We start from the raw sequence: 24306 nt of genomic DNA on the forward strand, positions 1-24306 counted from the left end.
TAAACAAATGGAACCTTTTTGTAAAAAAATTTGTGTTATTGTAATTGTACTGTGTGGGGCATAAACATATAACTGCAGCATATAACTTGCAAAAGTGTGGCAAATGGCACTAAGAAAAAATCAGTATTGTTATCGGCCGATCTTAGTGTTAAAAAAAAAAATCAATCGGAGATCGGTATCGGCCTCAAATTTCCTGATCGGTGCACCACTACAAATAATTATTTTCCAGGTCATTTAGGTATTTTTCTAATTTTCCATGACTTTTCCATGACCTGAAAACTGCACTGCAAAATTCCAGGTTTTCCAGGATGCGTGAGAACCCTGAATGTACGTGCAAATGTATGCTCAAACATACGCAAACATACGCGAACACTTAACATACTTTCCAACGTATGCTCAATTGTAAATGTACGCTCAAACGTAAATGTACGTGTAAACGTACGCTCAAACATACGTTAACACGTAAACATACTTTCCAACACATGCACACACATAAACGTACGCTCCAACTCACACATAAATGTACACTCAAACTGACTCACAAACTCAATCTAGCAAATCTTATATCAATATCACTTTCGCTTCCCAATGTAAACAAAGCTTCTACATTATTTACTCTTTCTTTTTAAATCCAATTATTAGATATAATTACATATAGTTATAGATCAGATATAGTTGATAAAACACAGATTGGATAGTTCTTACCTTTTTGAGGTGGCCACTGCGTGTTCCCACAAACACCACAGAATGATCGCCATATGTGTACGCAGCCACGGATGCCATACCGTCAGTGCGATCTTCAAACAGAGGAGTGCCTTCAATGACCCTGAGCCCCCCGAGAGGCTGATTCAGAACCAGGCCACAGAAATCGTCGCCAATCTGCTTGGGCTACAGGATGAAACAAGAAATAATGACTAGTTAATATTTGTTAGAAGGTGGGTGGAGTGGGAATATGTACTATGAATATGTATAAATTGTTAATTATAGTGTTAGGGGGCATTCACACAGGGCACAGTCTTGTGTTACAAAACAGCTAGATGGTGTCCAACAGAATTTAACAGAAGGCAAATTTATAAGCATATTTACTCCTACACACCATTGCTAATATAAACAATAACATTTAATACTCAAGACACTAAAACCGCCCCAAATGTATTTGATTTGCATTCGAATGGTTTAAAAACTGACATTGAGTGTGTTCATGGAGCAAAACACAAAAAAAAAACAAAAAAATGGCAAGATTTAAAAAAAACATTTAGACAGATTTTTGAAAATTGGGGCTTTATTTTTTTTCTTTTTGCAATCAGAACGAATGTGTGTAAATTGTTTGGAAAAAAAAAACATTAAGTAAATTGACGCATTACAATAGATTTATAAAAGATTTACACCAGGGGTTCTCAACGGGGGCGGTGCCGCCCTCCAGGGGGCGTTCAAGGGATGCCAGGAGGTGCTGAGAGCAAATTAGTAGAGAGGGGGGTGTTAGGTTACAAATGGGGGGCGTTTATCAGTCATAATAATCAAATCTCTTGTCAAGTTCCTCTTTGCATTATAATGTTCATCTAGACTTGGAGTATATCAGTTGTTTCTCAATTGTACTGGCTGGTATGCATTTGTACCGCAGTTCATCTGATTTTGAAGTCTAGCGATGCATCTGAAGCACAACCTCCGCTAATGCACCTGTATGGTCTGTAGATGGATACGGCCCAATGGACAGAGCAGTGCGAGCGCAAAGAAGGTACGTTTTTACTCGCAGACTGGTCTCAAGCTCTTAAACACGCAGCTTTGCGAGAATCAGTGAGAAGCACAGTGCGAGACGTGGAAACCATTTGAATTCAGCACAGAATTCTACATGACCACCCTTGAATTTACTATAGTAACACTAACTGTACTTTAGGCAGAAATAGATTGATAATAAATATTATCATATTACTACTTCAGCTCTATTAAATTTGTCATAGGCTACATTAGGGAGTGAGGGAATATAATCAATTTTTGTTATAACTTATAAATATTTATATTTTGTTTTTATTATTTTTACATGTGTTTAGAGTTGGCCTAATGCTTGTAATTACAAAAATGTCATAGTTTGTTTAACGGAAATCATGTTACATCTAACCATGGTAGTGAAGAAGATCCATGCTTCCATGTGCTTACTATGGTCTTGTCACAAATACCACTGTTAAAACTACAAAAATAAATAATTACTGAATAAATTAAATTTTCAAAAGGGCAAATGCAAAATACACAATTTTTTTTAAGATGAAATAGAAATGCATAAATCCTACAAAATGGGCTAACATATTTTTGTTTGAGTGTAAGAAAATATAACTGGTTTACTTTTTATAGATGTCATAGATAGTCTTACTGTTGTTGATACGAGTAAATTTACATCTGCATCCAACTCAAAATCAATGTTGTAATGTAGAATGAGCATTTCAGTGGGACAAAGTATATGCAATATTATTGGTCTTTTCACTTATTTTTGAAATATAATAACAATACCACTTTTATTATTAGGTTCTGTCTTTGCATTTTCATTTTATAGGCCCCAGATATAGCCCTCCATCTGCTTGAATTCAAGAAACGCAAGGTTTGGAATCACATTCATGACACGTAAGCCTGATGAATTTATTAACAAAACTTTAAAAATTATGCAATTCATCGAAGTTGCATCGAGCAAATTAAGCAAATAACACAAATATTGAGTTTTGTGTTTTATTTTTTTATTTTTTTGGTACAACAAAGTCTCGTCACATAATTGGGGGGTCTGGGGTAAGGGAATGAAGCAGGGGGGCGTTCATCAAAAAAATGGTTGAGAACCACTGTTTACACAAATTCTTCTGCTCTTGTTTCAAGATTGAGGCCCAGTGTATTTACATACATTATCTTAAATTATGTTAAATATGAAATAAATGTAGATGGTTATCAATAAATAAACATATATGCACACAAACAAACAATTATACTGAACAAGTAGTGACAGCTTTCTCCAGTTATCTTCACAGTAGACTATCGGAGACAGGAAGCGCCAGCTAATAGACCAGGCAGAGCAAAGCCACCCAAACAGGGGCTGCAAAATTAAGCTCAGGGGGATTAAACCAGGGGTTGATGCTCACCGACCGTTGAGACATGACTTCATCCTGCACAATTTACTCTCTGAATGTCTCTGAAAAGCACTGTTTCAGTGGGTTTTAATGGGTGTCCACTAACACAAAAAAGAATAAATACAAGAAAATCACTGTATGTCATTTTTTTTCAGGGAAATGTCAGAAGAGTTATTCAAAAATCAATTGTGTTAGCTAGCATCTGCAGCATATCAATCCGGCTAATGATGATGTCATCGAGCACCCACCTTATCTTCGGTTCATCCTAGGGGTGAACTATTGACTCATTACCGGTTTCTCAGAGCATTACGGCACACACAAAGCTCTTTAATCTTGGTTTCCTCTGGACCCTGGCCTCCAACCGCACACAAAAATCTGTTCACCTCTGTAAAGTGCAAGGAGAGGTCAGCCTACCCTCCAAATGAATGACATCAGCTTGTGCAAAAAGAGTTTTCGGCTGAGCCGCCACATAGGATTTACCGCACCAGCTATCTAGGCAAAGAAAAGGCGATTTGTGGCAGTAATGAGAAACATAGGGTAGGGATGGGTCATGATGGTCAGCTAGTCTTCCATCAACAAACTAGTGGATTAGTAAGTCAACTAGTCTATCAAGAATTTCTTCTCCTATCTAGAGGCGGCATAAATGCAACCCAATATTGGTTCAATTTAATTTAATGCATAAAAAAAACAAAAAAAAGATTCTTCAACTTCAGGCACATGGGTGTTTTTTTTGTTTTGTTTTGTTTTTATAAGAAGGTCACAAATAAAACTGATTTGGAAACATTTTACCAGTCCTTGATCATTTATTTTTGGTACTTTTCAAATTCTTATTACTGTATGTATAGAATTTATTGTTTCAACATTTAACATAACTTATTACTATAATATAACAACTGAAAGTATGGAAATCCATCATAAAAATAAAAATCATTACATGTTTAAAACGATAATAATCCAAACAAAGAGTGAAATAAACCATATCAATATTTATTGTGTGAAAAAAATGTTTTTTTTCATGTGGTGAAAATGACAATGTGGTGGGAATTTTGTAGAAAAAGAAAATGACAACAGTGACATAAATCTCCTGTGATGCATACACTGCTGGACATTGTTAGTAGACAAATTAAATAAAAAATACTGAGAGTGTGAAAAAAATTTTAACCAGACTTTACTTTCTAGAAGTCCACAGTGCTTAAAGTGCCTGAAGTTGAAGAAACACCCAAATAAACTATACCGTTTGAGTCAGACTTCACGACTTCAGCTATAGCAATAACTGAATCTTCTGGCAACTTCCACCCAAATTCTTGTGCAGCAAAGTCCATCTTGGGAGAGTGCTATTGAATGATGATTGAGCCTGTGGAACGGCTTGTTTTTATGCATGTGTATGAAGGGTAAATGTATTAAACGAAGCATGAGCTTGTGGCAGGCATGCACACTCTCATTATAAGGCAGAGGTCCGTGCATGAGAAAAAGCTAATAATACCCCGGCAGCGGCAAAGCTGGAATCAGAAGCAGATTTACATCAGTCATGGGGAACCCTGTTGTTGCTTATAAAAACAACCACAGCCACTCCTCCCCACAGGAACCAGGTCATCGGCACTCACCATCCTCGCCCCATCTGCTCTGGCTGGGATGCGAGGTGTTGTGCTATTGTTCCCAGCACAATTACAGCCATGGACTCAAATCATCCTCTCTTCTGGTTGTCCTCCAGGTAAGAAAAAAAATCTGCCCGTTTATAGTGCTGCTGCTGTCTATTATGATTTTTCAAGAAAAACGTTGCAACTGTAGCGCACCGAGATCTTAAGTTTACTAGTGTGGAGTCACTGAAAAACCACCAGACAAACAATTAATCAATCAAATGACATGCTCTTACAGCAAAATAATTAAATGTGTTTGCTAATTATCTGTCAAGTTACATTATGCTTAGCACTCTAAAATACAGTGGATCATTAAATAGCCCATGAAATGGATTTTGAGGCTTTTAGAGGTCATAATACAAACTTTTAGTAGATATTTGCATTCTGTTCCTGTAAAATAGACAATAAATACTGATCATCTTGCTCTGAGGGCTATATACACATTTTTGTCCAATAAAATGCTCTCTAAAACAAGAATATGCCCTCCTTCTAACACCACCTGCTATCAACCAAAAGTAGCAAATATCAAACATGGTTCATGGTGGTGATCTGAAACAACGGTTCCCTATCTGTCACTCACTCGACGTTGTGTCGATGTAGTGACACTAGGGGTCACTCTTGGAAGCCCAAACACCACTGCTTTTTTGAAAAAAGGCCAAAGAGAATTGGCGAGTGGAATTTGCATGCCACTCCCCCGGACATACGGGTATAAAAGGAGCGGGTATGCAACCACTCATTCAGGATTTTCTCTTCGGAGCCGAGCAGTTCTATTCATTGAAGCTGAATTAATCCGCGAGTTCATTTACCTCATCTGCTGGACTCTACAGCGCATTTCAGCGGTTTCTCCCCCTCTGCACCCGTGGAGTGCAGAGAACGCCCCTGGGCGCTTCGCCAGAAACAACTAAAAGAGTATATTTTAAAAAGAGTACATTTTCTTTCTAAAAGAGCGGCACACAACGAACGTCTTTTTAAAGATACCTTTCCATTTGTGTGTTATTCCTGGTTGCGGTCGTTATTTCTCCGCTTCTGACGGCCATGATTGTTGTCTTACGTGTCTGGGCGCTGCCCACGCGGAGACATCGTTCGTGGATGGGTCTTGTCCTCATTGCGAGAACATGACCATAGCAATGTTGCTGTCGAGGCTTGCATTCGTAAGAAAGCAAGCCACCCCAGCAGCTCCCCGCCTTGGTCTTTCTACCTACGGGTATGAGGACCTCAATGGGACCACCTCTGCCGGGTAAACCCCCACGGATCTCCCATTCCCCAGCATGCTCGCTTGCCCCGGTTGGGCGCTCGGACGAGATCGCCGGCTCGTCTCAGGGCGAGTTTGACCTCTCGTTCAGAGCCCGGGAAGAAGACGAGTTATCGAGCGCAGCACCGGAGAGCGGGCTCGTCCAGTCGGATGCAGAGGCTTTGACTGGGCTTCCTCTTTCGGGAATGGTCGCCCAGTCCCAGGCCAACGCGGAAATGACAGACATGCTTTCCCGGGCGGCCGCGAGTGTCGGGCTAGAGTGGAACCCTCCACTCTTCTCTGAACCCTCGCGGCTCGACGATTGGTTCCTGGGCTCGGGGCACCACCCATGGCCACGCTCCGCCCCCGTTCCTTTCTTCCTGGAAGTACATGAGGAGCTGACAAGATTGTGGGAGGCACCTTTTACTGCCCGGTCCCGGTCTTTCAGCTCCCCCGCTCTCGCTACCCTCGATGGCGGAGCATCCAGGGGGTATTCGGTGATCCCCCAGGTGGATAAGGCGCTCGCGGTGCACTTGTGCCCGCAAAGCGCCGCCACCTGGCGCGGGCGAACGAAACTCCCGTCCAGGGCCCCTGTGCGCCCAGCTGTGGCACAAACACGCCAACACAGGATTGGGTCCGGTGGACTACGGGGACGAGACTCCTCCTCCCCCCTCCTCGGCCAATCTTATGGTGGGCGACAAGAGCCAGGTAAGTGCTTCGATGTCCCTGGACTCAGCACGGCCATGGGCTCGAATCCCCTCGATGTGGCACCTCGAGCTCCGCCCCGCCGCGGGGCCCCACCCACTGGTACGTCCAACGTGATCATTGCCTTGGTCGCCCTCGCCCAGAGTTTGGGAGCTTGGCTCACGCTTTCCAACCCATCGCAATGGCTGACCCGGACCGTCTGACTCGGCTACGCGATTCAGTTCGCCAGGCGCCCGCCCAGGTTCAGCAGCGTCCGCTTCACCTCAATAACGCAGCTACCTTGTGTGCGGAGATCGCTACCCTTCTGCGCAAGGGTGCGATACAGCCTGTCCCTCCAGCCGAGATGAAGAAAGGGTTCTACAGCCCTTACTTCATCGTACCAAAGAAAGGCGGTGGGTTGCGACCAATCCTGGACCTGCGAGTACTGAACCGGGCTTTGCACAGACTCCCTTTCAAGATGCTGACGCAAAAACGCATTCTAGCGAGCATCCGGCATCAAGATTGGTTCGTGGCAGTAGACCTGAAGGACGCATACTTCCACTTCTCGGTCTTACCTTGACACAGACCCTTCCTGCAGTTTGCCTTCAAAGGCCAGGTGTACCAGAACAAGGTCCTGCCCTTCGGCCTATCCTTGTCCCCTCGCATCTTCACGAAGGTCGCAGAGTCAGCCCTTGCCCCGCTAAGGGAAGTGGGTATCCGCATCCTCAACTATCTCGACAACTGGCTAATCCTAGCTCACTCTTGAGAGTTGCTGTGCGCACACAGGGACCTCGTGCTCCGGCACCTCAGCCGACTGGGGCTTCAGGTCAACTGGGAAAAGAGCAAACTCTCCCCGGTTGAGAGCATCTCTTTTCTCGTTTTGGAGTTGGACTCAGTCTCGATGACAGCGTGCCTCACGAACGAGCACGCACAGTCAGTGCTGAACTGTCTGAAGGCGTTCAGACGGAGAACAGAGGTTCCACTGAAACTTTTTCAGAGGCTCCTGGGGCATATGGCATCCTCAGCGGCGGCCGCACCGCTCGGGTTGATGCATATGAGAACACTTCATCACTGGCTTCAGACTTCAGTCCCGAGATGGGCGTGGCGCCGCGGGACACATCGCGTGGCCATCACGCCGATCGGTCACCACCTCATAAGCCCTTGAACCAACCTTGCATTTCTACGGGCAGGGGTTTCCCTTAAGCAGGTCTCCAGGCGCGTCGTGGTTACAACAGACGCCTCCAAGACGGGCTGGGGCGCCGTACAGGCACGGCTCCTGGACTGGCCCACGGCTGTATTGGCACATCAACTGCCTAGAGTTGTTGGCAGTTCTGCTCGCCCTGCGGAAGTTATGGCCGTTGATCCAGGGAAAGCACGTATTGGTCCAGACAGACAACACAGCGACGGTAGCGTACATCAACCGTCATGGTGGTCTACGCTCCTACTGCATGTCACAACTCACCCGCCATCTCCTCCTCTGGAGTCAGCAGCGCCTCAAGTCGCTACGAGCCACTCACATCCCGGGCGACCTCAACACCACAGCAGACACGCAGTCGTGTCAGGTTACCCTCAGGGGAGAGTGGAGACTCCACCCTCAGGTGGTCCAGCTGATTTGGAGTCGATTCTGTCAAGCACAGGTAGACCTGTTTGCTTCCCGGGAATCCTCCCACTGCCCGCTTTGGTACGCCCTGGTATAGATGCGCTGGCACACAGCTGGCCCCCTGGACTACACAAATATGCATTTCCCCCAGTGAGCCTACTTGCACAGACCCTGTGCAAGGTCAGGGAGGACGAGGAGCAGGTCATCCTAGTAGCACCCTACTGGCCCACCCAGACGTGGTTCTCGGATCTCACGCTCTCATGCTCCCCCTGAGGAAGGATCTTCTTTCTCAGGGACGGGGCACCATCTGGCACCCGCAACCAGACCTCTGGAATCTCCACGTCTGGCCCCTGGACGGGACGTGGAAGACCTAAGTGGCCTACCACCCGCAGTGGTAGACACGATCACTCAGGCTAGGGCTCCCTCTACGAGGCGCCTGTATGCCTTGAAGTGGCATCTGTTTGCTAATTGGTGTTCTTCCCGACACGAAGACCCCAGAGATGTGCAGTCGGATCAATGCTTTCCTTCCTGCAGGAGAGACTGGAGGGGCGGCTGTCCCCCTCCACCCTGAAGGTGTATGTAGCCACTATTTCGGCTCATCACGATGCAGTAGATGGTAAGTATTTGGGGAAGCACAACTTGATCATCAGGTTCCTGAGAGGTGCTAGGAGGTTGAATCCCTCCAGACCGCACCTCGTCCCCTTGTGGGACCTCTCTGTAGTCCTTCGGGGTCTACAGGGAGCTCCCTTTGAGCCCTTGGAGTCAGCTGAGCTTAAGGCACTCTCTTTGAATACTGCCCTCCTGACTGCACTCACTTCCATCAAAAGGGTAGGGGACCTGCAGGCGTTCTCTGTCAGCGAATCGTGCCTGGATTTCAGTCCGGGTTACTCTCACGTGATCCTGAGACCCCGACCGGGCTATGTGCCCAAAGTTCCATGATCCCTTTTAGGGATCAGGTGGTGAACCTGCAAGTGCTTCCCCAGGAGGAGGCAGACCCAGCCTTGGCACTGCTTTTTCCGGTGTGGGCTTTACACATCTATTTGGATTGCACACAGAGCCTTAGAAGCTCAGAACAGCTTTTTGTTTGCTTTGGTGGACAGCGGAAAGGAAGCTCTCCAAACAGAGGATCGCCCACTAGGTCATTGACGCCATCGCGATGGCATATCAGGCTCAGGATGTGCCACCCCCTGCGGGGTTACGAGCCCACTCCACCAGGAGTGTGGCGGCCTCCTGGGCCCAAGCCAGTGGCGCCTCTTTGGCAGACATCTGCAGAGCAGCGGGCTGGGCAACACCCAACACCTTTGCGAAGTTCTGCAATTTCCGGGTTGAGCCGGTCTCGTCCCGTGTATTGGCAGGAACGAGCAGGTAAGTTCCGGGACAAACTGGCCGGGTGTACCGCTTGTGCATAGCGCCTTTCTCCTCCCTTGAGGTGAAAACGTGCACTCTTGACTCCCAGTCGTGTTCACAGACTGTGATCCCTGGATGACTTTCCTCCTTAGCCCTCTGGCAGTTGAATTTGCGGAGAAACTCGCTGACCAGCCCAGTACGTGCGCTAATGAGCCCCTGTACTGAGGTAGGTGCTCCACATGTGCTGGTTCCCCGAAGGTGACCCCATGTGATATCTTCTTCAAAATTGTTTCCCTGACGGCAAACTACGTCTTCTTTGGGCCGAGGCCCCTCTGCCCCGTCGCCATGCTCTGTAGGAACTCCTCCCCCTTCGGGTAGGACCTACCATGGGACCTCTCCACATGACATACTTCCGACAAGATTCGGTAAGACCAAGTGACGTATTCCACTCAGAATACCCCCCCCCCCTTTTGGGCGGGGTGTGGTCTCCGTAGTGTCTTCCCCTTGGGAGGGACACCCCCCGACGCAGACACTTATGGCTCCCAGTCAGTTAACAAATTCCACTCTTTTTGGGGAGAAAAGAGAGGGAAAAGAGGCCTCGGCTGGGCTAGCCTGTCCCCATAGTTGGGCAGCCGACTTGTTCCTAATGGACCGTTCGATGCTCATAAGAGCGTTGGGGAAGGTTACATGATGGCCTGGTGCGCTGGCTATGAGGCACACAGCAGTCTGCCCGTCACACACCGCCAGTTCACGTAACACAGTTCAGATAGTTGTGGCAATTTGTATAGGGACCCCTAGTGTCACAACATCGACACAACGTCGAGTGAGTGACAGATATGGAACGTCCTGGTTACTTTCGTAACCTCCGTTCCCTGATGGAGGGAACGAGACGTTGTGTCCCTCTTGCCACAACGCTGAACTACCCGCTGAAATGGCTGGGACCTGGTCTCGGCTCCTCAGCACAAAACCTGAATGAGTGGTTGCATACCAGCTCCTTTTATACCCGTATGTCCGGGGGAGTGGCATGCAAATTCCACTCGCCAATTCTGATTGGCCTTTTTTCAAAAAAGCAGAGGTGTTTGGGGCTCCCAACAGTGACCCCTAGTGTCACTACATCGACACAACGTCTTGTTCCCTCCATCAGGGAACAGAGGTTACGAAAGTAACCAGGACCTTATTGGCTACTCAATATGCCCCGTCCAAATTTTTCTGTTTCAATAAAAAAAATATTGCTCATAGAGTCTTTAAAACATAACTCTTGGACACCGATGATGTCAAAAACTCTTTAAAAGTTTAATGCAATCTATAAAAGAAGCCTCTGTGTAGCTTAAAAGGCAGATAAATAAAATAAGATCATAATTATTAGTGTTATTCATCTTTGCACACTAAATTAGACAAATATTAAAAGATTCAAAAATAAAGTATTAAGTGTATTCCAAGGCAAACCATGTGTGGTACCCATGACTGGTTTAAAATGTCAGAGGCATATTGATTTTGATGTCTAGCCATCACCTCTTTCATCTCTCTCATAATAAGCGATTGCTTCCCACCCCGTCTGGTCTGAATAGATTTTTCATCAAAGATACATTACATCAGATTAAAATGTGTAATCATGTTAGACAGTTTCCCCTACACAGGCATTCCTGAAAAGTCTGCAGCAAGTCATAATTAGGTCAATAGGAATCATGTATAACTTCCACAAATTTCTTTCAAGACCAACAACAAAATGTGAAAACAGACCACAATACAATTATCCAAGCACAGAACAGTATCTTCTTGTTTCTGCAACAAAGTGTCACCAATACACTCTTAATGTGATTTAGCCAACATTCTTGTTGTTCCTGGAACAACATTCCAATCAACCAATCAGATTTTAGAGAAAAGTGCAGGGTTAGGGGGCTTCAACAATAATCTTGTCAACCTATCATTTCCCTCTGATTTTTCTTAGTCATTTCTGATTTTTCTGGTCTTAGCTGGTTTAAGCTGGTCTAGGTGGTCTAGCTGGCAAACAGATAATCCTGTCCCGACTGGGAAACTAATCAACCAAACAGATTTTAGGGTAAAGTTCAGGGTTAGGGGCTTGAACAACAATCTTGTCAATCTATAATTTCCCTCTGATGTTAGGGTATTGTAATGGATAAGTTCCCTGTTAACAAAAACAAAGAAACCAGCCTAAGACGGTTTGCTGGTCTTAGCTGGTCTGACCAGGAGACAAGTACCCAAAACCCCTCTAAAACCACTAAACAGACCAGCCTGATCAGCCTGGGAGACCAGCAAAACCATTTTAGGTTGGTTTAAGCTGTTTTATTTCCTAGTGGTTCAAGCCTCAAACTCATCCCTAAACCTAAAATCTGATTGGATGACATGAATATAATTCTAGGACCAACAAGGATATTGATTCAGGACCACATACTACTTGGCAAAATCACAGTCTTAGAAAGATTCAGAATGGGGATGAACTGAAAGTGAATTTAAATTTCAACTCACCGTGTTAATACAAGGTAGCTCCTTGTTGAGCAACCACGGTAGCGACAGCTTTCCCTCCCCGCGGTAACATGACTTGATCCTCTCTTGCATTGCCAGGTTGATTTGGTGCAATGTGAAGAGACACAGTACCGTTTCTCTGGGTGGATTAGCCCTATTCTTCTGACCTTGGGAGAAGATCACAAACAGAACATCCTCATCCTCAGACAGACCAAGAGCCTGAGCCAGTATCTTCCCCGGACGGTGCTTGTATGCGGCTTGAACAAGCCGGTATTCTACACCATCCTTGGTGCACCCAAGAGGGAACTCCACGTAGGAGTAGAACTCTGTGTCATTGGAGCACATGCGGACGATCTTTGAGGTGAAGAACTTCTCCCCAGTTGCATCCACTTGGGTAAGCTGGGTATCGAGTTGCAAAGTAAGGAAATAGATGTAGGTGCGGCTGGAGAACCCATAAACATAGTAGATGTCAAACGCTGGATATTGAGACAAAGTGTCTGAAGGTATCTTGATTTGTGAGGACACAAACTCATCTTGGTAGACCAGGCTAAACATATTCACACTCTCCTCATCGGCCACCAATTTACGGCTGGACAGGGTGGGAAAATACTCCGATTTACCATCTATGGCTGCACCAATAAAGAGGCGACTACCACCTTTCTTTTTCTTCTTCAAATCTCCGTCATCATCGCCCACCACAACTCCAGCCATCCCATCTGGCTCTCTGGCTCCCGAGAGGTAGTGTTCCTTACGGTGATGTGGTTCACCGAGCTTGAAGAGATCTTCCAGCCTCAGGAACTGGCACACGCCCTGCCAGATGCTTCCGCATGCCACCAGACGGTTGCCAACGTAATCAACCAGCAGCAATTTATTGACGTTGTCCATGGATTCCAGTTTCTGTGCGCAGGCTCGTACACTGGGGGGAGGGTAGCATTTGGCATTGTCGTCCACAGGACCCGTCTGATGTGAACGCAGTTCGGTCAAATTAGCGGAGAGCTTGTAGACTCGGTTTATCGTGCCAACGAACACCTCGCCGGTCTTGCGGTGCACTGTGAGGTGCGTGAGGCTCGTGTCTTTAACCCTGAATGTCCCGGTGACTTCCGGGTGTTCCGTAAGAGTCATTGGAAATGCCCAAATGTTGCTCCCGGTCAACACAGAGACAAAAAATACAAGCAACCATAAGGACCTCATGATTGCAAACCTTCTGTTGGTAGGGGGAGTGGGATGAGACTGGGCTCTTCCCTCAGGTGTATTACAGGCTTTTTCGTCTTTTGCCTTCTCAGTGGTTCATATCTGCAATGGAAGAGAGAAAATGGGAGAAAATGCCTGCGTGAGTTTGACAATGGATTATGCAGGGAAAGCAATGTATAAACGTTTAAATGCATTAGGGTCAGTGATGTGATGCTAATTGTTTTTGTCCAGATCTATTATGTTATTCAAAAATCAATTACATGCATACACCTCTACTATGATGAACATGTTTTCAATTTCTGAGTTCAAAGGAATTTTAATATTTTTTTCTGGGGGTTAAGAATGCCTAACTGATTGAGTGTGAAGTAAAAAAAAACAAAAAACAATCAGATATTTCTATTTTTACAGGTCAACTGGAGTAACCCAAAGACACTTCTTTATATTTACGACTCAAAAATTAATGATGTAATTAAATATAACTTGAAAATTTGAATACATGTCAAGGTACAAGTATTTTAATACCATTTACTTGGTGGTTACACCACTTGGCTTTTTTGTAGAAACATTTTATAAATGTTTTTCAAAAAGAAATTATGATGTTATGTGCACTCTTGTGTATTCAAGGTACAAAGAAAGAATTGTAATACCTTTTACACCACTTGACAGTTTACTCATTAAATCCGTAAAAATAAAATAAATAAAAAAAATTAAATTACAAAAATATATAATATAATATATATATATATATATATATATATATATATATATATATATATATATATATATATATATATATATACACACACACACACACACACACACACACATACACACACATACACACACATATACACTACCGGTCAAAAGTTTTGAAACACGTATTCATTCTTTATTATAATTAATTTTTTTCACATTTTAAAATAATAGTAAAGTCATCAAAACTATGGAATAACATAAATGGAACTATGGGAATTATGTTGTGACTAAACAAAATCCAAAATAAATCAAAACTGTGTTATATTTTAGCATCTTCACAGTAGTCACCCTCTGTCTAGAATTTGCAGACATGTACTCACCCTGGGATGCTTTTTAAACAGTATTGAAGGAGTTCCCATCTATGTTGGGCACTTATTGGCTGCTTTTCTTAATTATTTGGTCCAAGTCATCAATTTCAAAAACTTTGTTTTTTTTTTAATTAAATTGTAATTTTATAATGAAATAAATTAATATGGTGGCACAATTGTATTTTTGTCTATAAAACTAATTTCAAACATTTAAGCATATGCCTTCAGATCAAAAGATTTTTAAGAACATGTGAAACATTTCAGTCAAATGTTTCAAAACTTTTGACCGGTAGTGTGTGTGAATATATATATATATATATATATATATATATATATATATATATATATATATATTAATAAAAAAAATGCTATAGGCTTAAATGTTTTTCAGATGCATGAAACCAACATGGACACAAATATTGCTACTTTCTATGAACTTGATAAATGCGTTTTAAAACTAGATTTTTAAAAGAGGTCTCATTTTTATAATTATGGCTGACCTATGGCCGATCAATGACCCATTAAGCAATGCAGAGAACTATAGTCAACCCAGTGTTCAGAATGTTTACTTTTGCCCTGCTTGGTCACTATTTGGATGCATTAGTGACTCAGAGTGGCACATGAGCCAGTGCTTGACTGCTGGGTGAGGGGATTTTGGGGGTATGTATTGATCAAGAGGCTTCTGTTGGTGCCAAGCCTTGTCACCCCCACTCATTTCAATCAATGGATTGCTAATAAACCTTAATGGTCATTGCAAGCACTAATCCCGAGCACATTTGTTAATTAGGAAGCAGTCCTAAACCAGACAGCAAGATTCAAGCAAAAAGACTACCGGGCTAAGCAGCAAAACAAAAAGAACACAAATGAGGCAAAAGTTTTTAGCACCATTTCACTCACAGTTCGGAAAGTGGTTCGTATATCAAATACATTGGTCATTTGTTCAATCACTGGTTTCTCCCCCACTGGGCAGAACAGCAGGAATAAAAGAGGACTTTATGGCTTTTGTTCTCTTTCTCTCTCACTTTATGGCTTTTGCTCTCTCTCTCTCTCTCTCTCTCTCTCTCTCTCTCTCGTTAGGAAAGGTGATGCTAAGCACACAGGAAGAATTATGCTTTACTATAACCACAATTCAGTGGTTTGGGGTTTCAGGTACTACAGTCAGACGTGAACTCTAGGCATCTGCAAACAGGACGCGTGATGCAGTGATCAGTGTAAACGGATAAGATTTCAGAGGTGACTTAAAAGTCTTCAATGATCAGTGATCACACTGGGCCGTGTCGCAAACTGTTTATCCAGAAAAGTGAAGCTTCCGGCAAAAAACACGTCATAATAAAAGCACGATTCAAAATAAAATCTAGATGCCTGAAATTGAAGAAATTGAATACAAATATACTACAACTGTATAGTAAAATGTAATATTCACTGTAATAATAATAATAATAATAATTAATCAAAATATAAAAAGTTTGGCAAAAAAAAAATGAAATGACATGTTGAAAAGTTCTATTTTCACTAGTTAAAAGTTTAAGAATTTATTGATTAGACACCATTTTGATGATGGAATTAAATTAAACTTTAAAAAATGTTCTGGAAAATAATAGTAATTATTCAAATATAATGATTAAAATAATTAAAAATAACTAAACTGGTGTGTTTATTAGCACATTATCATATTAGCATATTTTTGTTGTGATATCAAAATTGGTATCGAGAACCGTGAAATTTCACTGGTATCAGTACCTACTACTGAAATTTTGGTACCGTGACAACACTAATCCTTTCAATTCAATTAATGTGGAAGCAAATTGTATAAATAAGTGAAAACTCTCAGTGCAGTCAGAGGCGCTTCTATGAGCACCGTACTGGACAAAATAATTAAACGGATCCCACGCACACATTTATGCTGTCATTTCAATCTGAATCCAATTGTGACATACTAATGCATTGAAATGAATCGAATTGTGACATTTTTTGAGATGTGTATCGTAAAGAAGCTGCTGGTACCTAGCCCTCCCGTTCAACCTAAGTGTCCGATTCAAATCAAAAGAGATACAATCATATTCTCAGGTATGTAAATAAATAGAGAAAAACAAAGCAACATTTTTTACAATTCAACCAATGAATAACGCAACCGTGATCTGTACCATTTACAAGTAAGATGTCAATTACACAACTGCTATCTTATAAAACATACCACTGGAAGCTCAAATTCCAAAACAATGTTAGAAAAATCATTGCAGCTCGTAGGTTTCTAAAATCCAAAATCCTTGCTCGTTGTATTATAATTGTGTATTGTAATACATTCCCTGATTTGCTGGAGAAGCTATTGAACAGCAATCAGAGTAATTTCATTAGCACAGTGGAAGTACAGACTGGTGCCAGTGAAAAAGCTGAATGCCTAAGCAGAATGCTTTGACCCGGGGAACAAAAGAAAGAGAGAGAGAGAGAGAGAGAGAGAGAGAGAGAGGAGTCAGTCACATAATCATTGGGGGTATCTGCTAAGATCTAGGCTAAGCTTTTCTGTTGGTCCTAAAACAAATGAGTATTCAACACTCAGTGGGTGGTTTGCACACAGAACATGATATAATATAAAAATTAAATCAAATGCAAAATCATTTTTACTAAATTTCCTATGAAAACAAAGAGCAGATAAAACAAAACCCATCGCAGAAGTAGCCAACAAAAGCAATAACGTCAATCAACACATCAAAGTGTGTATGTGGTGGAGGAGCTGGCGAATGTGTGCCATTCTCCGACCCAAAACAAATATTTGAGAATATGACAGACGGTTTTGCGCTCTGCAATTTTTCAAGCACATCAATATTTTTGACAAACGCCCCCATGTGACCTTTCAGCTTGGCCCGAACTGTAAACAACAAGCTGGTGGAATTCTTATGAGACGAGCACAGTTGTGGCCATAAAACTATATACGTTTTTTACGGCACCCAGGTGAAATGGACTTATCTATTAGCCACGTTTCCAAACAGGCTGCCCACAGTTTATTCACTGACCGTCTGGTGCATATTGCACACAAAACTGGAAAGAACTTTCTTTAACTAGTAAGGTCTAATCTGATTGTTTGGCTTTCCCCAACTTCTGAAAGTAAGGGCAAACATTTTTAAATCATTTCACTTGAAAACAAAGACGTGTTTGCAAGGTACCGAGTTGACACAGTAAGCACTTTTAAGGATTAAACAGTCAATAGGTTTGCCAAAGTTAATAGCATCAAATCTTTGAAACATATTCAGAGTTTTGTGTGAGGCACTTAGTAATAGTGCTGCAACTAACGATTATTTTGATAATCGACAAATCTAAATATTATTAGAACGATTATTCGACAATTTGAGCGATTACTGCAACAATTATTCATTAGCACTTAACCGACAATTCAGCTTGTGTCTTAAGTTTAGGGCTGAAACGATTAGTCGACGTTATCGACAATGTCGACAATAAAAAATGTCGACAAAAAATTCAGTTGACGAATAGTCGTTTGATCTCATTTAATGTAACATGAGATCACGTCAAAATATACTGATGACATGCGAGAGGAGCACCTCAGCCTGCGCCTGATTGAGGAGAGGAAGAAGACACAGTTCACAGTCTAAACGCACTTCAAACTTTCCAAATAGCTTAAGGTGATGTAGAACGCAAAGTATGAGTATGTACAAAATAAATGAATACAGAAGCACTCTAGTGAAATAAAGCGGAGCCCGAGCTGCCATTGCACTTAAGCAAAACTTTCATGTTGAGCGACACCCCGGCGTTATATCTTTAATGCATCCTTTATTAAAGGTCAAATAATAAGGAAGCAGGTCTTGTAAATAAGAACAAACTCCGAAACTGGCATTTCTCTGTGCAGTGGAATGACCCCATTTAAGGGGAGAGATTGAAACTGCAACCGGCTGATGCACAATTGGTCACGCAGATGCTAATCCCTTGCACGCACTTGCTACAGTTAGATTAGAACGTTATGGCTCGTGACGTAGTGAATCATTGTACATGTGTTGCGGTGTGTATCTTCTTATCGTGAAGAAAATCGGCAATACGCAGCTCGATTAAGAAGAGAGAGCTAAAAATGGATCGAATTGAACAAAAAGGTGAGAGGGTATTCTTACCCCATTAAACATAATATTATTATTAAATATTATTAAAATACGTTTTTGATGAGTTGTTGTTTTGGTTTGTTTTTCAATATAAATATCTAAAACTCCTTTAAAACTACGTACATTTACGTTAGGAGCTATACCGCAGAAGAAAACATTTTTATCTGAGAATGTTGAATATAATATTAAATATGTAAAAAATTTAAAATATCTAAAAATCCTTTGAAAAACGATACATTCACCTGAGAAGCAACATATAAGATATTTAGACTTGCTTTCAGAGAATATATCTTGAATGTAAGTATATTTTGTCTTTACTGCACTGGCAGAAGAATAAACAAGTGAGAAAATACACTTATATTTAAGATACATTCTCTGAAAGCAATGTTTAATACAACCATTTAAGTCGGGGCACAAGTTGAATAGTCGGTTAAGAGCTATTGATTAATCATTGCAATAATCGGCCGAATAGTTGAATAATCGTTCTAATAATCGTTAGATTAATCGAGTATCAAAATAATCATTAGTTGCAGCCCTACTTGAGTTAAAAGGTTGTATTAAACGTGCTTTCTAACAATAAAGAGGACAAAATCATCTTTTAAAAATACCTCTAAATTCATTCACTGAATTACAGGAAAAAAATACTTCTAAGTTTAATTCAGTAAAAAGATTACTGCAAAAAAAACAAAAACGAAAAAAAAAAAAAATCCTATTGTTATTGAGTGTTTGTCATGTTCTCCATTTAAAAATATCAAAAAATCCTTAAAACAAGATACATTTACCTGAGAAGCAACACATAAGATATTTAGACTAGAATATCTTGAATATACGTGCATTTTGTTTACAAGTGTATTTTTCTCTTTTTTTATACTTCTGCTAGTGCTGTATATATAAATAAAACACTCTTACATTCAAGATATATTCTCTGAAAACAAGTCAAAATATCTTATATGTTGCTTCTCAGGTAAATGTATCTTTATGCATTTTTTCAAATATTTTATATTAAGTATAATATTCAAAATTCTCCGATAACAATTCTTTCTTCTGCAGTACAGCTTCTAAAGTAAATGAACGTTTTAGATATTTATATTAGAAAACAAGCCAAAAAAGACTAATTAAAAACTTATTTTTGTTGCAGGGTGTAATAAGCTAAGACTACACTCCCTCACCTTTATATTCACTTGATTTCGATCCATCTTTAAAACAAACTCTCTCTTCTTAATAGAGCTGTGTTTCGTCGGTTTCTTCATGATTAGATACACATCGTGACACACACTGTATAATGTGATTCAATACGTCATGAGTCATAACGTTTTCAATTTCATCTAAGCTGCAGCAAGTGCGCACAAGGGATTTGCATCTCCGCGCATGAAAGTGTATAGCCGGGAGAAGTTTGAAACTCTCTCGCTCTATTTTTCACGCGACTCACAGAAGCGGCGCTTACCACCCGGATAAATGCCAGTTTCAGAGTTTGTGCACATTTAGATGACCCTCTTCATTTTATTTGAACATACAGGATGAATTAAATATATAAAAAGGAAAGACATTGGCGTTATACGCTCTGACATGCAAGTTTAGCTCCAGCGGAACGCCAGCTCCGGCTCCACTTTATTTAACGATGACACTGCTTCTGTATTTACTTATTTTGGATAACTCCCTCATCCATTGTGATCTACACTTAAACTGTTTGGACAGTTTGGAAAGTGTCTGCACTGGGATCTGTGTTTTCTTCTCAATCAGGCGCGAACTGTAGTGCTATATGATCTCATTTTGCATTAAATGAGAACAAACAACAATTCGACAACGGAAGTTTTTGTCTACAATTTTTTATTGTTGACGTTGTCGATAACATCGACTAACCGTTTCAGCCCTTCTTAGTTGCAACTAAATTAGATATCCACAAGCAGAAGTGTATATTCTTTTATATATATATATATATTTAGTAACATCTGTGAAATAGTCTGCATTAATTTTCTAAAGTCCATGAAAATAAAAAAAAATAAAAAATCGACCGCAAGTTTTATATAAGAGGTCCCAGGTTTTTTCTGTACATTTGCCCACAGACACTGATGCACCATTATTTACATTTTTACCACAGTCTGCATTTTCCGGTCAATTATTGTGGTATACAAAACAATACGATCATGCAAATAAAACAAACTGTGATTGAATGATATTGAAGCAATCTTCCTCTATAAGTGAGAAGTTCTTGGCCAGAATATGTGGATCAGACCTTTTGTTGTTTAGTCAAAGGTCTGGTTACATAAAGCTATGTTTTCCTGGCGCTAATTTTAGCTCAGTGTCCCTCTGTTCATCACTGGTGAATTTGCATATCAATCAGTTTGGTCAGTTGCTGGAAAAAATTATGGATGATATCAGATGGAGCCCTCAAGTCTAAAAGCACATTAAAAACCCAGTGAAACCGGGGATTGAGGAGCGGAATGGTGCGGTCTGGTGGAATACGAGAGCTGGTGGTTAGCGGTTCTGGAGAGAGAGGCAGCTGGCCAAAGAAACAATCATACAATCACCTGACCCGCTAAAGTCAGGGTGAATCAAATGCCACGAAATATCAATAGCACGCAAACATTTTCTGTTATTTACATTCACATGGTGATAGCTAAAAAATGAAACAAGATTACAAACCTGTCTGTAGGTCTGGGCGATAGGACGATATCTGAAAAATACCGCAATGTCAATTGCGCAAGTCATAGACGGACAGTGATCAACAATATCGAGAAAAGATAGACCATTGAGCTGGGAAGTTGCCAAATATATTAAATATTAGTCCAGTGGTTATCATGTACTTACATTTTTAAATACTAATCAAATTATGAAACCGTCAAATACATTACGGATTAAAGAGGCTGGTTGCTTGTCCATTTCCACTGCCGACAGTTCTCTGAATAGCATGAAACATTTAACATAGTGGTTATAACCTACTCTCTAGACTCAGACATGAACTGTAACAAATATGCTATGGCTTAGCAACTAGAAATATGTGCTAGCTTAGCACATATATTAGAAATTTCATAATTAAGGAAATAAAGAAATTAAAAAGACATTATTATGAAAATAATGAGAGTGACTTTGATTCAATAGTTCAATAGTTTGATTCAAAACATATTGTGACATCACTTGTATTCATTATCCACCCCATAAAGAAAAGTTGTAAACATAAGTTTTCTTTTTAAATAAAATGATGGCATGTGTATAGGCCCCATTAAAGAACCTTACAAATTGCTTTGGGAAAGCAGTTGAAAAAGCAAAGATGAAAGAGATTAAATCATAAAATACAAAAACATATTCACCTTGAACCAAAACTTGAGTTCTATTTCATTAACTGCATTAATTAAAACCAATACAAACACAAATTAGATTAGAACACAGTGGAAATTCTTAGGCAGCACATTAATTGGGAAACACAAGGGAATTTATCAGGCCTACAACTTACAGGAAACTGTTGTTTTTTATTCATTTAAGCACAGACTAAGACAAACTGTTGTAGCTGTTTTATGAAATTAGAAATTGTGGGTGGTGTTTAACTTTTTAGAAGTAATGGTTTATTTATATTTCAATTATTATTATAATCATCATTATTACTATTATTTTAGTTTAGAATTAAATTTACATTTAATTATTTATAATTGGCCTTATGATCTTAATTTGAATTGGCAATATTCCACCTGTTGTCGTAGATGGATACTTGCGTCACGGCAAATGGAGCCGGTGGAGGAAGTTGAGGAAAGTAAATGTTTGGATTTGGGGAGGTGGTTATATACGATTTTTTACCACTTATTGTTATTTTAATTGCATTTTCGTTTCATTTGAAGTGTAATTTGAATTTAGAAATATCTTTGGTTTAAGTTTTCTGCGTTTCAATAAATGAATTTCCACAGCCTACCCTGAAAGGCAGACACACAAACAAAAGTTCAATAAAATCGCTATTCAAGTCTTATTATTAGATAACGGAACCTTTTTTCGTGACATCATATAAAGCAGGTTTCTAGAAAAGAAAACAAGCATATTTACTTTCTCAGAAGTTAAAGCATTGCGGAATGGAATAATTATGTGACCAGTTGAATACCTGTTCCAACTACTTGTCACAGACACACACAAGACATGTGGGGAAGTGACACCAGTTCTGCTTTGTGCAGGTTGCAATCATATTTTGTATGTTTTATTTGTGTTACTTATAACTAGTGTCAGGTAAGTAATACGTTTATAACAGGCTTGGTAGTGGGGGCAGGGGGGATGACGATGTAATCAGATATTGCAATATTTTGTGAAAATATTTCTTGCATATTGCCAAGCCCTACTTGTCTACTGTGCTATGTGAAATTCACTAAATGATTTGGAATGGCACATGTGGTAAAAACTCATATAGAAATATGGTAGTAAATAGGACATTTTGGACTATGTTTTACACCATTGAGCATTTTGTAAGGAAAGAAAAAATGCTAAAGTTTTTCTTTGTCATGTGAATGTTGATCAAACATGCAAGCAGATAGAGAGAGAGAGAGAGAGAGAGCGAGACAAGAGGCAACTAGTCCTTCTAATCAAGGACTCACAAAACAGCATCCTCCTCTTCCTCAATTTGGTAATGAGGGTCAACAGCTCTTGATTGGAACCAAGAAGAAAGACGAAATAAATCAAAATTGATCAGAGACACAATATTAAACATACATGGCTAAATCCACACTCTGATAGATTAAGCCAACATCAAACCACATAAATATCAAAATAGGAAGACTGAATGCCTCTAAACTTCATAATGTTGCTGCCTCATCCGGTTTAATTACAGAGCTGACCATGGTTGCCTGCAGAAATCATACACGCATAAACAATCTTTAGTTCTTCCAAGATTCCACGCAAAAGAACGTCATCCTAGGAAATGCATAGGAAAATGCATACGTTTATCAGTGCGTGACCTATGACGCAATATATTAAACAACAACAAATATAGAATTTAAGTTGGAACATGATGATGATGATGATGATGAAGTTCTGTCATTATTTATTTACCCTCATGTAGTTCCAAACCCATTCAACTTACTTTCATCCATGCAACACAAAAGAAGTTTGCCAGAAAGTTAATATAGGTTACAGTTTCAGTTACCCTTCATTTTAAACGTATGGAAAAAAGATTTAATGAAAGTGCATGGTGACCGAGACTGTCAGTCCCTAACAAGTCATATGGGTTTGAAACAACATGAGGGTGACAGAATTGTCATTTTTGGGTGAACTATCCCTCTAAACTTTTACCTTGGGTCCCCCAAACTTGTATATTTGTTTACATGCCTAATCATAAGATATTTATTCTTCTAATAACAAATTAACAATTTTTTTTTTTGGGGGGGGGGGGGGGGGGGGTTCCTTAACAGCTATGTATATAAAACAAAACAATTGTCAGAAATGGAACAAATGCCTTCATGCTTAAATGAACTTTTAAAACATTCCTCCCATGCCTCCTCTTCTCTACAAAAATATTGTTTTAAATGGAAAGGGAAAAGTAAAATAAAATCCAAGCCATTTGATACTGCTGACAGAGCTCCAGGCAAATATCATATGCTGTGTCTGTTGGCAAGAGTCCATCATAACAATCCCCGATTCCGTCCACAACTGACCACATTTCTACTGAATCAACAACATATTTAACACTTGTGCATTTGACAGACGCTATTATCCAAAGCGACTTATAGTGCATTCAAGAAATAGATTTTATCAGTCCACGTGTTAGTGCAGTGCTCTACAATTGTGCTACAGTACAAGAACTGGCACCGCTGAAAAAAAACATGTTAAACCACCCTAAACTGTTTCGCTGGAAATTGCTGGTCTCCCAGCCAGGTCAGGCAGGAATGTTG

The 24306-nt window shown here is 40.7% G+C and overlaps 1 protein-coding gene across 1 annotated transcript in view; it reads right to left on the minus strand.

Moving 5' to 3' along the window:
- The window catches only part of plxna3 (plexin A3), a 243431-nt gene that overhangs the window by 213375 nt on the left and 5750 nt on the right, over window positions 1–24306 (minus strand). Inside the window, exons 2-3 of the mRNA XM_051653449.1 lie at window positions 12091–13380; window positions 706–888 (exon numbers count right to left, since the gene is read on the minus strand). Of these exons, the coding sequence (XP_051509409.1) occupies window positions 706–888; window positions 12091–13278 (1371 nt within the window). The 5' untranslated portion in view covers window positions 13279–13380. The remainder of the gene's footprint in view (window positions 1–705; window positions 889–12090; window positions 13381–24306) is intronic.

Source organism: Myxocyprinus asiaticus, chromosome 24, assembly GCF_019703515.2.
Source record: "Myxocyprinus asiaticus isolate MX2 ecotype Aquarium Trade chromosome 24, UBuf_Myxa_2, whole genome shotgun sequence".
In the NCBI taxonomy this organism is placed as follows: Eukaryota; Metazoa; Chordata; class Actinopteri; order Cypriniformes; family Catostomidae; genus Myxocyprinus; species Myxocyprinus asiaticus.